This window comes from Meleagris gallopavo, chromosome 15, assembly GCF_000146605.3.
Source record: "Meleagris gallopavo isolate NT-WF06-2002-E0010 breed Aviagen turkey brand Nicholas breeding stock chromosome 15, Turkey_5.1, whole genome shotgun sequence".
Classification (NCBI taxonomy): Eukaryota; Metazoa; Chordata; class Aves; order Galliformes; family Phasianidae; genus Meleagris; species Meleagris gallopavo.
This window is the reverse complement of record NC_015025.2, coordinates 1,844,514-1,858,976: the sequence shown is the minus strand read 5'-3', so window position 1 is coordinate 1,858,976 and position 14,463 is coordinate 1,844,514. Positions and strand designations below refer to the sequence as shown.

At 44.0% G+C, this 14,463-nt stretch overlaps 1 protein-coding gene across 1 annotated transcript in view; it reads left to right on the top strand.

Annotated features, from left to right (window-relative positions):
* The window catches only part of CTNNA1 (catenin alpha 1), a 90,588-nt gene that overhangs the window by 45,049 nt on the left and 31,076 nt on the right, over window positions 1-14,463 (top strand). Inside the window, exons 7-8 of the mRNA XM_010718865.1 lie at window positions 5,465-5,545; window positions 6,329-6,481. Of these exons, the coding sequence (XP_010717167.1) occupies window positions 5,465-5,545; window positions 6,329-6,481 (234 nt within the window). The remainder of the gene's footprint in view (window positions 1-5,464; window positions 5,546-6,328; window positions 6,482-14,463) is intronic.

Below are 14,463 nucleotides of genomic sequence, written 5' to 3'. Positions count from 1 at the left end.
CTGCTGATATTCTCCTTGTGCTTTGGGAACGGTCTGGGGTGCCGAGGTGCAGTAGGCTGAGAATAGACTCCAGCTGCCTGCTTAATTCTCACCATTGCATTTCTTCGGAGACTGCAAACTTGCTTGCACAGACTAGTGCCATCTGGAGCCTCCTGCCAGAACAGGCGCTCTGGGGTAGCATCTGCACCTCTAAAACCTGGGGGAAAAGAGGAAATATGGCTTTCTTGAGCATAAGTGCTCTAGGACCAAAGAACCCTCTCCCTTACCTGGCTTGTGCAGCAGCAGAGCTGGTCTTCCTGTTAAAACATGCACTCAAAGCAGAGCTGCACCCCGAGGCCAGCATTGTCATTTAGTTAGGCTGACATCTGGTGGAAGCCTTCCTGGTGCATTAAGTCCCACAAACAGCCTAATGGCACTTGATGCTGACGTGGGCTGGGCAACCTCTTTGTGCTTCTGGTGCGGAGAACGAAAGCGTGGGTGCTGCAGGCACTTGGGATTTGCACCTGTGCACACAGCTCCTGTCTGTGTGGAGATGGGCAAGGTGGTTGTTCCTGAACTTCAGCGTGTTGGGAGTTATGGGAGTATCAGATGCTGCTTTTTTGCCTTCTTGCTGTGCAGATAAGGCAGAGGAGGCTAGCACAGGCTGGGGTGTCACATGGGTTAGGTTGCTGCTGTACCAACGGACATGCTGTGCAACCCCTATATTTCAGTGCTTAGCTGTGCCTATAGGAGATTTCTTACACTCATGTCTGTAACAAGTCAGGATGTTACTGTCTCCTCAAACATCAGATATCAGATAGGTAAACACTGCTGAAGTTTGTGCATCGTGCTCCATCACCTGCCCTTCATGGTTGCAGCGTTATAGGCTGGATGACTGTGAAGAGGAGAGGGACCTGGGGGTGCTGGTTGATCCTCGGCTGAACATGAGCCGACAGTGTGCCCAGGTGGCTGTGAGGGCCAATGGCATCCTGGCCTGCATTAGAAATAGCGTGGCCAGCAGGGAGGTGATCATGCCTCTGTACTCATCACTGGTGAGGCCGCACCTCAAGTAATGTGTTCAGTTTTGGGCCCCTCACTACAAAAAAGACATTGAGGCCCTGGTACGTGTCCAGAGAAGGGCAACGAAACTGGTGAGGGGTCTGGAGCACAAATCTTATGAGGAGCGGCTGAGGGAGTTGGGGTTGTTCGGTCTGGAGAAGAGGAGGCTCAGGGGAGACCTCACTGCACTCTACAACTGCCTGAAGGGAGGCTGTGATGAGGAGGGGTTTGGCCTCTTCTCCCAGGCAACGAACAGGACCCGAAGAAATGGCCGCAAGTTGTACCAGAGGTGATTTGGGTTAGACATGAGGAAGAACTTTTTCTCTCAGAGAGTGGCCAGGCACTGAATGGCTGCCCAGGGAGGTGGTGGAGTCACCGTCCCTGGCAGCATTCAAGAGGCGTCTGGATGAGGAGCTGCGAGATCTGTTTTAGTGCTTGTGGTAGCAGTGGTGATGGGAGGACGGTTGGACTGGATGATCTTGCAGGTCCAACCTTGTGATTCTATGATTCTGTGGTCCGGAATCAGCACTGTTGTACCTGGAATTTGTTTGCAGCTCTGCTCTCTTGGTAATACAGCAGTACGGGCGGCCATCCTTTGCAGACATACAATTAGGCGAGGTGTCAAGGTGAGAATTAAGCATGTGACAAACTTGAATCTGAGCACTACATCTTTATGCCTCGCCATGAAGCACCGCTCAACAGCCCTGCACTGATGTATGGCTTCCCCCGTCCACCCCGAGGACAGAATGCCAAGCACCCATTTGTCACTTACTCAATCACCAGCATTAAGCACAGCACTGCTCCTTCCTTTGGTTAGAAGACAATTCAAAGATTACCTGAAGCAGAAATCCCTCTGCAAATGACCTTTTTTTTTTTTTTAATAGAGGGACTGCTGCAGGGTGGAGAATGCTATTCCTCAATAGCTCTCTGATCTTAGGTGAAACACTGAGATTAATAAGGGAAGTTTTTGTTGTGGAGCTATAAAAGCATGGCTGTATAACTACATTGTAATATGTGCACTGCTGATTCTGGTTGCTTCCAGATAGCATTTGTTTACTGCCAGCACCGTGCTGTACATTTTCACATTTATGAGTTAGTTGCGGTTGGATTTTAACATCGGTAGCTGCAGGAAGAGCTTGGTTTGGTTTTGTTTCTGAGTCAGATGGCAGGCCTACAAAGGGAATGCTTTGTGGACCGAGACAGTGATTCCACTTTGCCTCTCTGTATACAAATCCTCTTTCTCTGCTTTAAGCTATTGGAAAAAAAAAAAGTGAAGTTGGCTGTGAGATCTGGAAGAGCAAGGATGCGACAGTGACTGCTTGTGCTGCCTTCCAAGCAAAGCAGCACCGATAGTGGAAGAACAAAAATTCCAAGGGTTGGGGGAGACGTGTAATTTCTAACACCAGTTCTGGCCCTTTTTAATGAAGATCTTAAATATGTTTGCTCTGTGTCTGAATGTATTATCCGTGATACTGGGCAGAGCAGTAGTATCATAATGCAAAATGACTGATGCAGTCAATATGACCCTGTTAAATCTGTTGAATCTATCAGCTGCTTCCTCTGCCACCGGCTGCGGAGCCTGTGATTCCCTTGGACATAGCTGCTTTCCATGCTGAATTCCTAAAATCCCACTAGCAGTCTGAATATTCAGGATTCACTATTCTTAGTCCTAATCCCATATGCAGAAGCTGATCACTGGGATGCATTCTTCTGCTCTGTTGTTAGTTGGCTTTTCCATGGGAGTTTGGACTGGAAACAAGGGCTGTTTTTTAATAGGAAGAGTAATTGGTTACTGGAGCAAATTATCCAGAGGTGGTGAGCCTTTAAAATGTGGTGAGTTTTTAAAATGTGATTTATTACTTTAGAGACTGGTTCGATTGGGAGTTGTTAAGCTGTACGATAGGGCCAGTGGGTAAAATTCATGGGACTTGGGCAAGGGGATTGATGTCGTCCTTGATGGTGTTTAACACTTCGTGATAATGTCGAGATTAGAGCAGCCTACGTCCCATAAACTGTCTGTGCTTGGACTTTGCAGGGTGTAATTGGCCCCACAGTTGTGCATTATGGTAAATTTTATGCAAAAAAAGTCAACTCACTTCATAGTGGCAAAACGTGACATCGTCATCTTTGGCCCAGGACCTGGGTTACAATTGGCTGTGGGAATTGCAGGTGGGAATGGTAAGAGGTTCCCTTTCTGCAGCTGCAAAAGTGCAGATGTGCCTCCTCACATTGCAGCAGCCCCAGCCATAGTGAAGGTGCTGGGTTAGCAGCTGAGGCACGAAGGTGGTAAACTGCTGCAACTCAATTAGTGGGGTGTTTATGTTGCAACTTTCCAAGGGAAATGCTCTTAATACTTTCTGACAAGCTTTTGTACTAAAATTTCAGAACACCAACAAGATGGAAATAAACAGGAGCTGCTTTGCTCATATCTAATGGGTTTAGATTATACAGCTATTTCTGTGTTAGTACATAGTGTGACTTAATAGGAACAGATCAGCAGTATGAAATCAGAGCTGCTTACCCTCTAATGTACACATTGAATGCTTTTCAGTGCATTTTACGTAGGGCTGCCTGTGGTCAGATCTCATGAGCTGAACAGCCATTGGTGGAAACCATCCCTGGGTTTCCTTGCATCCAAAAAGGACCTGTGCCCAGGGTTGCTCCGTGCTGTGAAACCGAGCATGGCAAAGTGCAAGTGATTGGTGGATTCACATCAGTGCCACGCTCCTGGTAGGTGGTTAACGTAAGGGTGCCTGGGGAGCAGGAAAAGGGCACTTCTTGGAACAGCAGAATGGTCAGCTTCCTGTGTATTAGATGTCGTGTACCTTCCAGAGATACTGGAACAATGCTGAGGTGGATGGGGGAGTGCTCTAGGCTCATTGGCACAGTCCCACTGCAGGAGGTACAGTGGTACGGTAACGTGAGCAATTGCAGGTTTGTGTCTCAGCAGGCACAGGGGGTGCCAGGAGTCCACTGCCTGCATTGCCCTGCCTGCCGGAGGGGCTGCAGGACAGCTTCCAGCCCAGCTGCCTGCCAGCTTTGTGCCTGACCAGCTGGGGAGCAGCTCAATAAAGGCAGCGTTCGTTTTCACCTTATTTAGAGGTTTCTGGTTTCATTTTGAAGTGTGGAGATCGGCCCAGCATCAAATCTGCTGGAGCTGTGGTGTGGTGGAACAAGCTTCTGGGCTTATTTCAGCTGGTTTCGGTTACCATTTGTGATGAGAGCCAATGACTGGATTAGGGGAGTGACAAATCTTCAAAAGTCCAATGAATTATAATTACTTGACAACATCCGAATCTTCCCCCTGGTTTTATTCAGTTTTTATTCCTGCTGTAGAGTGGACTTTGTGATTTCAATCCAAGGCTGCCTGTGTGAGTGTTTCAAACCAGCCTGGCATCTGCAGAACGATAATTGGCGTAGCCTCGCTTTAGTGCTGTAAAATGGGTTTTGCTGTTTTTTGTTGTGTTGGTTTTTTGTTTTTTTTTCTCCACAGGATAATTATATTGATCGTGGCTTAGAAGTTCAGAAATTGGTTTGTGGTTGCATGAAGCTTACTGCACATAACTCTCAGAGAAGCTCTATTGTACAGAAAAACCCTCCCTGTGAGACTGTAAGACCAGCGCTGTCTTATCTGGCACTCCCAATTTGATACAAATTCAGATATTTTCAGCCCACTGTCTGCTTAGGAAGAGGGAAGCTGCCACTGCATCTTGGCCCCTTTCCCTCTTTTTAACAATGGTGCTAATGTGAAACTTGCTGGATCAAACTCGGCGGAATCCAGGTCCCAGCAGGCAAGCCTGGATGCTTATTTGATGTTGGGACTTCATCCCTGACAAACGTTTTATAAGGATTTTACCTTTAATATAATTGATTTTTGGCTTACAATTGACTTCTGAAGAACAACCTTCTGTGCTAGGGAGGCGTGGAGCTGCACAGGGAGCACTGCTGTACTGCACCACCCGGTGCCTCCGTCTGCCATGGGAGGTGGTGGGGTGCCGTCCATCTCCCTTGGTCCTAAAAGGTTGAGGATTGAGGCAGGCAGAGCTGCTGGGGACTGGAGATTCACGGCAAGCTGTGTGGTTGTCGACAGAGCTGTCAGAGAAGAGAAATCTAAACTTAGCTGTTTAAATACAGTCTCTGGCTGATGAGGAGCAAAAAGCAGCCTAGATGTAGGAAAGCATCCATTTCTCCAGAAAGGAAGCTGAAGAGTGTTAAAGGATGCAGCCTTATGTTGTCAGATGCTCCTGAACTGCTTGAGCCTGCCAGGAAGAATAATGCTTGGGCAAGGAGGTGGAGACTCTGCTTCTAACTTGAATAATCACTTAAAAGTAATAATAAAGGAGCTGACAGTCTTCTCGAAATAAATCATACTGTTTTTACTTGGACACCTGAATGCCTGTTTACCTCTTTGTCTCTTGTTTTTCAGGCTGGACGCAAGGAAAGAAGTGATGCACTGAATTCTGCCATTGATAAAATGACCAAAAAGACCAGAGACTTGCGCAGACAGGTAATTGCTACGTGAGGTTAATACCTGGTGGGACAAACAAATGCACCTTTGCATGTCTTCTCTCCTGGAAGTATTTCATCTGTTGATTTGGCTCCAGTTGGTAGAGAGCTTTCCTGCTTGGGAGGTAGAGGGAATGAAAGCAGTGCCCTGTTAATAAGTGTAAGGTGGAAACACAGCCCCATTAAGTGTGTGATAAAGGTGCTGGATTCTTAGCTGCCCTGATGGCAACAGGGATTATAAAAACCCTAAAATTTTATGAGATTTAAACATAATCACTTGTGTTTTAAAATTCTGTTGGTTTTCATCTCAGAGTATATTTTCTATGAGAACTGTAAAGTAACACCGATCTTTTATCTGTTTGTTTTTCTATTTTTATGGCAGTATATTCCCTTTTTGAAGTAAATATGAATGTGGATGAAGCTTATTTTAAAGCGTTTTTATTCTAGTAGAGAAATTAAAGAAGTTAAATCGGCATGTTATTTTATCAGCTGTGGGAGAGTGGCAAATTTACTCAGACAAAACCAATATGAGTTGCTAAATCAATATTTGTGGCCAAACTGGTGACTTGCACTTACATAACTAATCCAGTTTTTAAGGAGATTTAATTTAAATTGAAGCAAAAAGTGTATAGGCAAGACTTAGTGCAGAGAAAGCCTTGGTCACACAAAGGAAAAAGGATCAACGACAAAAGTACTTAAGCTTTACATATTAATACAGTGAAAGGAAAATAGCAGAAGAATGCTAGTGAAAAATAACTCTTTTATTCTTTTATTTTTATTTTAGCTCCGCAAAGCTGTGATGGACCATGTATCAGACTCTTTTCTGGAAACAAATGTTCCACTTTTAGTATTGATTGAAGCTGCCAAGAATGGGAACGAGAAAGAAGTTAAGGAATATGCCCAGGTTTTCCGTGAGCATGCCAATAAATTGATTGAGGTAAGATGGTGCAAATTAAAATGAAATTAGTGCTCCTTAAATTAAGTCAAGACTAGGCAAAACACACTTTTCAATTCTGTTGAAACAAATAGCAATTTTTAAAAATAAATTTGCTTTTTAATGTTCTTTTAATGAATTTAAATGCAAGGTAATATTTAAATAGTTCAAAATGTAAGCTTGCCAAAAAGCAGCTGCTGTTACATAGCCCATGTAGTTCTGTTATACTGTTACCTTCATTTGCTTTGTTAATTGGAGATGGTCAAAGATATGGTGTAAGGAAGACAGTGGCACGACTTTCCTTCTGTCTTCCTTGTCCTGCCACTTGAATCCGAGTCCTTTTTTTATTTTCTGGCAAATACTGGTGCCTGTGAACAGGCCTTTTAAGTAGAGATGTATAGAATGAGGACCTGTTTGCATGTCTGCAAAGAGCAAGCAGTGGACATATACAACATTTCAGCCACAACAAATTTAATCCCCTCCACCTTTCCCTAATAAAAATCCCAGTGGCTGTTGAACACACATAACTGCAAGCATTAGAACTAATCTGTGGGAACATTAACTTGCATGAGCCTGACCTGCCTTAACTAAAATGCATTGAAGTTCATTAGTCTACCATAATTGATAATAGTGAATGCAGCAGGTACGTGCATTTACAGTAAGAAAAGTGAGTTCGTGCTTTGTATCTATAAGTACATTTTGGAAACCTTGTGCTTTTTTGCCATTATTTTCACAATAGTTTTGTGTGTGTTCATGCTAAATGCCAAGGATCAAACATACATCTGTAGTATTTGTTGAAGAAATATGCCAACAGGAATAAACCTCAAAAACTCTTCCCAGAAACCATCAGAAGCTGCTCAGCGTATTTCTGCTTAGCGTCTCTGCTATTGACCTGTCTCTTAGGATCATAAAGAATAGTTTCACACAACTTGACATATCTAAATTACTCAAGAACTTAAGAACTTAACTTTGACTGTTATTAGTAAACATATTTTCTGACTCTTGATGACTGGTTTGGTTTTCTTTGCCTCTTTTTGAAGCGTTATGGGCTGTGAGCAGAGGCTGTGGGGCTGTCCCATAGTGCATCAGGATGGTCTGTTGTTTGGAGTTGCTTTGAAGTTATCAGTTCTTCACTCTTGGTCTGCCGTGGCTCTGTGTAAATGCCGTCCTCATGTAACTTTGAAGTTGTTTTATTCTAAATAGCAGGTACCTAGTGCTGTTTAGTGATTTGACAAAGCAGCAGATGGAGAAAAATGCAGTGCTGAGGCAGCAGGATTTGGCCATCCCGTGTCAAGTGGTGGCAGTGCTTGTAAGTGAGTTTTAAAGCCTCCCTTCTTATACTGTAAACCTAATTTGCAGTGTAAGAAATTATTTTAAGGGCTTGTTTGCAGGAGCAGGTGGCAAGCATAGCAGTAGAAGCATCTCTGTCCTAGATGCACCTCTCCAAGGGACACAGAGGGTCCACACGAGGAGTTTATTGGCACCTTTAGTGAAGATGCCCTGCCACATCTGTCCCTTGCTAGGTGAGCCCTCACCCCCTACTCCCTCACACTGCGTGTGGCTTCTGAAAAGCAGTGGGAGCTGTAGGCACTGGCATGCAAGAATGGCTTTTACTGACCCGACCTTGTGTGCAAAATGCCAAACTGCAAATGAATTTTACAGAACCTCTGTTGAACCACCCAGTCTGCCTTTCAAGAAGGGCTATTCCCATGGAAGTATGCATTAAACAGTATTTCTGGCTGGCATCAAAAGGTTCTGCTAAAATTATATGCTGCTGAAACAACTTTTTGAAAGCTTGTTTATTGCTTCTGCTGTCTAAAATGCAGCTGTAGCTATAGGAGTAGCATGATCTAGATGACTTACAAGCCTCTTCCATGAATGTAGATGGATTACTACATATGCCTAGCTTAGAAGGGGTAGAGTACTCCTGGAGAGCACCTGTCTCCAGGGGACACAGAGCTGCTGCAGAGTCATCTGTGATGTCAAATTCACTGTAAAGGAAGGCAGGTCAGGGAGGGCTGTGCTTACCATGCCTCTGCTGGATCAGAGAGGGATGTTTGCAAGCTCCCACGTGATTCTGCTGGTGGGCAGAAAAACTCCACTGCAGATATCCAGAGAAACAATAAAGACTGTGTAAGAACAGAAGAGAAGATGTTCCACTTGGTGAGATTAGAAGTGATTGCTTCCACCTGCTTTCAGTGGGAGATAAGTGTGCTGGGGAGTTTATCATAACTACCCTCAGAAATGCTGCTGAACGCCTCGAGACATCAAATGTGACAAAACAGCTGCAGTGCAGAGCAGTGGTGTTGTGCATCGCGCTGTGACTGACAGGCTCCTGTGCCTTAGGTGTAGAACAGAACATGCCCTTCCCTTTAACGCTGAGCTGAGAGGAGAAATGCACGTCAGAGACCTGTCCTGCAGGACAGAACTCGGAGGATTCCTAGCTGAGCTAAGAAGTTCTGCAGCTTGGGTGTAGTGCTCAGGGCAGATCTCTGCTCTGTGACATGGAGGAGCTGGTGCTGCCTTCCTGTAAGCAAAAAGCACTGGAGAGGACTGTGATTTTGTGTTCATGGGCCCTCCATGTAGCTACAAAGCTATCCAAGCAGGTGAGTTGTGTATTTGTTTTAACAGTGTTCCCTTCTTGGCAGTGGACCACTGCCTAGCTTGCCATTCTGAGGTCCAGGCAGCCAAATTCAGCCAGAGTAGCGCAGAGATCTGGTTTGCCTGCTGGGCCTGCATTGTCTAGATAAACCAAACCAGAAAGTTGTCCCAGAGGGCTTCCATTTGATTTGTGCTTTCATAGTGAAATACTAGCCCTTTATCCTGCTTGTCGAAAACCAAGAAAGGGTAAAATAATAAGATTAGATTTGTTTCACTTTCATGATGTATTTCAAAGGTAGCTTTCAAAATCTCTGCACTAACAGCCCATTACCCACCAGTACTCATCCCGAGTTTAACTCAGGGATGGAGAAGCCAATTTAAGCACAGCAGAGAAGAAAAACAGAAGGAGCTTCAGGAATCAATACAAGAGAGAGTTAAATTTACTCATGGACTATGAAAGTCTTCCTAATACACGGATTGTAAAGCACGTGCTTGTGTTCTGGTGGGTTTTACGCTGATGGATAAAGAAACCTTGGCTCTCAAACCTGTAACTGCTCTTGAGGAAAGATGTGGCATCCTTAGAATTAATGTTTCTTCTTAGAAACAAGGCTGTCCTGAAACTCGAGGCTTGTTTTTCAGTGTTGTCACTTAGCACCATGCTGCCTTCGCTCACCTGGGCTTTGAAGTGTGCTTATGTGTGAGCTGCCTGTGTGCTGCGAGCTGCAGCCACTGTAATGGCACTTGGGCTATTCTCTGAAAAATGAGAGAGCCATAAATGTCAGAGAAGAAACATTCTGCTACACTATTGAATGCTCTAGAAAAATAAAAAATTAGGCTGTTGATTTGTCACCGCACTGTGTAATTTCAATTTAGAAGTTTTCTGAACCCTTAAGAAAATAGGTATTGAAAAGACAGATGAGGACAGAGTGCAGGTAAAAGCTTGCAATAACTGCCTGCTTGCTAAAGGACGTTTCTGAAAAGGAGTTTGTAGTTACTTAAAAATAGCAAATAACCTTGTGCGGGAGCGAGTCTGGTACCCCTGTGTCAGATGTTTCTCCTGACTCAAATTTTATTTTCAAATCTTCCTCTGAGAAACTTTGATAAGAGCAGGGAGGTGAAAGCTCTCAATGATATTTCATAAGCATCAATTTTTTCCCAATTACCTCAATTTATCTGAAAAGACGACGCTGTGCCTTTTTTAATGCGTTGGGTTTTATCTTGCATACAGAGATGACTTTCGCATCTCCAGTGAAAACCCATGAACAGATGCAGACTGCAAATTTATTTGCTTGGAAAGAATCACATTTGGGCACTTAACTCCGTAAGCTATCCGTAGCCTCTCACACTGACATTTTCCCCTTCTGTCGCCCTCGCTGTCTCTCCCTGTGTTCTGAAATAATTCTTCAGACCTCAGTCTAAAAATACGGCTGTCCAAAAGCACGCCTGTAACATCTTTATTACAGTTTGCCCTGATTTCCTCATACTTACAGCCTGTGTATTCTTGAGGGAGCCTAACAGCTGCAAGGTTTGTTTTTTTGTTGTTTTTTTTTTTCCTTCATGTGAAATGGGTGACACATAGCTTGGGCTAAAATAGTAGCTAGCATTTGGCCACCTCAAGGACTTGACGTAGCAAAGGTAAACTTATGAAACTAGAAGCTTTGGAGAGGGGGGTGGGCTGGATTTGCTCCTTCTTTAAATGCTCTTTCGTCACGTTGGCCATCAGAGGTGCGTAGCAGCACTGCAGGACAGATGGATGTTGGGGGCACAGCGCACCGACAAGCCCAGCCCTTGGCACCAGGTTAAATGCTGACTTGAAATGCTCTTCTGAATCTTTGGGTATATTAATCTCTCAAAACATGGCATTTGCAAGGCTAGAGTCGTTATCAGTCATTACCATGGTATCTGAGCACCTATTTTTCCTGTTCAGTGAGCTAACTTACAGGGAGGAAGAAAATCTGCAAACTGAAGTTTGTCATCTTCCTGCTTTTATTTTGAAGATAAGTGTGTGTTACAAGGGAAATGTCCTTGTGCTATGGTCTGGAGAGAAGAGGCAGACTTAGTCCAACTGAAGAGTAATTTCCCTTTTTAAGATGCATAGCAAAATATCTCTTCCAAAGAACAAGCACGTTCTCTGTAATTTGTCTGTGGATAACCTTGGCAGCAATTTAAAACAAATGTCTTCAGCAAAAGACCAGTGTAACTCTAATATGCCCTCTAAAATCTGACACTGTTCAAGAACCAATGAACTTTCCTTGCAAGTTCATTTGATTAGTCAACTAATTCATAAATCAATTAAGTTCTACTCATAAAACATGCTTTCCTTGTACGCATTCCTAATCACTAATGTAGGAAAGCCTTAGCAAAAAAAAAAAGTTCTTTCATTTTCCAGCAAAACTGCATGCACAAATTTAATCCAGCATACATAAACAAAATCAAGTGACCTTTTAATAGGGTGACTTTTGTTCTTGTAAGGTTTCTTTGAGGCCAGTGTTTAATGCTACACCACGTTATGTATGGCAGGGTGTGAAGAATGGTGGCAGAGATCAAAAAGCCAGCAGAAACTAAAAATCTGGTAGGAAGAAGAATAAGACTTGAGCATAATCTATCTAGATTTGACTACAGGTGCACACAGAGCGAGGTAACTGAACTGTAAAAATAGTGGGAGGGATGAAGTGGTTGAAGATGAGTTCGAATGCTCACGTATTGGGATGGGCGTTGGAGTTTTTGGACATTCTCCTGTTGAAAAGCATCCAGGTTGGCTGTTGCTCCCTGCTGAGGAGGCATTTCTACTGTGCCTTTTCCACAGGGACAGCCATTATTACTATTTGTGGGATTGCTGAGAGTGTGGGGCTTCGGCTTGGAACACTTGGACCAATGGAAGTGCCAAGGGTGTCGAAGTTAGAGGTGAGCGAGGTTAGGGCTTGGAAAATTGTGTTTAATTCTGCCATCCTAGAAACAATCCCATATATTTTTTGTTCCTTCCTCTGTTGGAAACAGCAGGGGAAATCTGTGAAATGTCAGGAAATGTAAGTGCTGTTGGGTATATGTGTTGTTGATGTAGTGTGGTGAAGAGCTCTGGAGTCCTGGGCTGCTTTCTTTTCAGATACTTCAGTCTTGATATTTTTTTTTACAGCATCTTTAGGTAGCTTTTTTGGGTACAGCATTTATAGATGTGACATAGATGTTTTAATTCCTAACATATTAACAGCCTTAATGCAACACTGGATTTTCATCATCTCATTTGTTAGCACCATTGGACTGTTATTCACCCAGAGCCATTGAGGATTGCCTGCAGTCTGTGTAGAGCTCATTCCTCTTACTGTTTTGTTACCTTCTTCAGGAGCATAATGTACTTATAATTCCCATTAAACTTGTCATGAACAGTTGGCTGAATCACCACAAACTGGTTTAAACAGCTAGTAATAGGTATCAGGTCAGAAACCTTTGGTCGTAACACAACGTGCTGAGCGATAAGGAAATGTTATAGCAAAGAACTCTTAAGCTCCAGTTCAATAGAGACTTTTTTGGATATTCAGACACTGAGTAGCACTGTTTGAAACACTTTTATTTTGAAGAAAAACATTAATGTTGCTAAGAGACATCTAAGATGAGGATTTGCTTTACAAGTTATTACTTAAGATCAGCTCTAGACTACATACCAGTAGTGATATTTCTGCCATGGTAGCTCTGACTGGCTTGTGTAACTAATGTGTTCTGTGCCTGTAACAACATTTTATCACTTTAGCTTGTTTGTCTGAGGAGGGGATGGTTCCTGTGCCAATAGTTGCATCTGCTGCTCCAGCTGCATCTCCGAGGGGCACGGTGCCCATGTCGGACACTGCTGCTCCTTCAGCAGCTCTGCTCTCTAGGTCAGGTCAGTAGAAAGGGTAATCTACCAAGCTGGGAATAAAGGTACACTGTGCTGTTAGCAAATTCCTACTGGGTGTCTTATGCTATACACCCCTTTCCCCTCTTTGTTTGCAAAGCCTTCCCGTTGGTGAGAGCAGCACTCTTCCTTCTGCACTTGCTGCTCAGCAAACAGAGCCTGTTCAGTTTGTCATGATGCAAATCCCACAGTGTGAAAAGTTGTCTTTCTCTCTGCAACTTCAACAACATGAAGTGGGCTGTTGGGCAAAGATGTTTTCTTGGGGTGTGGAAAGTGCTTGCCAGTGTTGAACAGAGCTGTTGTAGGGTAGCTGCAGACAGAGGCAGTTGTGGACAACTCATCTGGGTTGAGAGTCAGATGTGATGCTCTGATCCTTAATGAGATCTGTGTATGCTCAGACAGCTTACAGGGTGCTAGTTGTGAGGTTTCATCCCAAAAGAAAGGTTGCCCTGAAAATCAGAAGGTGCTGCTTCACAGATATGTGCAGCAGGAAGTTCACAACATGCAGTCTGTGGTCCCCCTCCTCTTCCTGCTGCTTGAAATTAAAAAATAAAAGAATAAAAGAGAAACAACAATAAAAACAAATCTCCATTTCTCATCATCTAAAAACTTTTGAAGAAAAAAATGAAAACATTTTGCTTCACAGTTATTGTTTCTATGTAGGTTAAATTTCCCACGATGTGTTTAACACAGAACTTGAAGTTGCTCTTGTCTCCTGCTGGAAGGTAACCGTGAGCTTACAGGAGCACTAGGAATAGCTGTTATCTCCATTTCAGCCCAACGTTCCTCGCTGTGCATTACGTCAGGAGTTTTTCTGTGTATTCGACTTGTTTTATTAAAGACTTTCGCTATTTTAAGCCAATACACTGGGATTGCGTTGCCCAAGAAGCCCTTGCAGGTACCTGCCGCAGACCTGCAGGCACTTGGCCACTACTTCAGTCGCACAGAATCACGGAGCAACTGACAGCATGACTCCTGCTGACCTGCTGCACGGTCCCTGCGGGCCTGCACCAACGTCCTCCCTCCACCCCCCCCCACTTGGAGGTGGTTTCACCACTCTGCACAGTTCCTAATCGGCCGTGCCTGCAAAACTGGGGCGCTGGTAGCACGACAGAGAGAAGGCAGACCTCTGCCTCATAGGACTGGACCTTGAAATGCTTGTGTTCAACCTGAGTGATGGGGTGTGTGGGTGAATTAATGCATGTCGGGGCTTTCTGAATAATAAAACCCTTTTTTTTCTTTCCAAAGAGAAGGGTGGACTCTAATTGACACCTGTCTTCTGAAAGTCCTCAGTCACCACTTCCTTTTGGCAGCTGTTTCTGCAGATGAATGGATTCCTTGGGCCTCGGCCATTGCCAAGTGAATCTGGGCAGTTTTTTAATATGGGCGACGAGGAAATTATATTTGTTGTAGCTGAAGTTTTTGAGAATCTGTCCTCAAGGGGGAAATATTCAGTGATATTCAGTGACTGCTGCTTGTCCTTTTTTTTTTTTTTTCT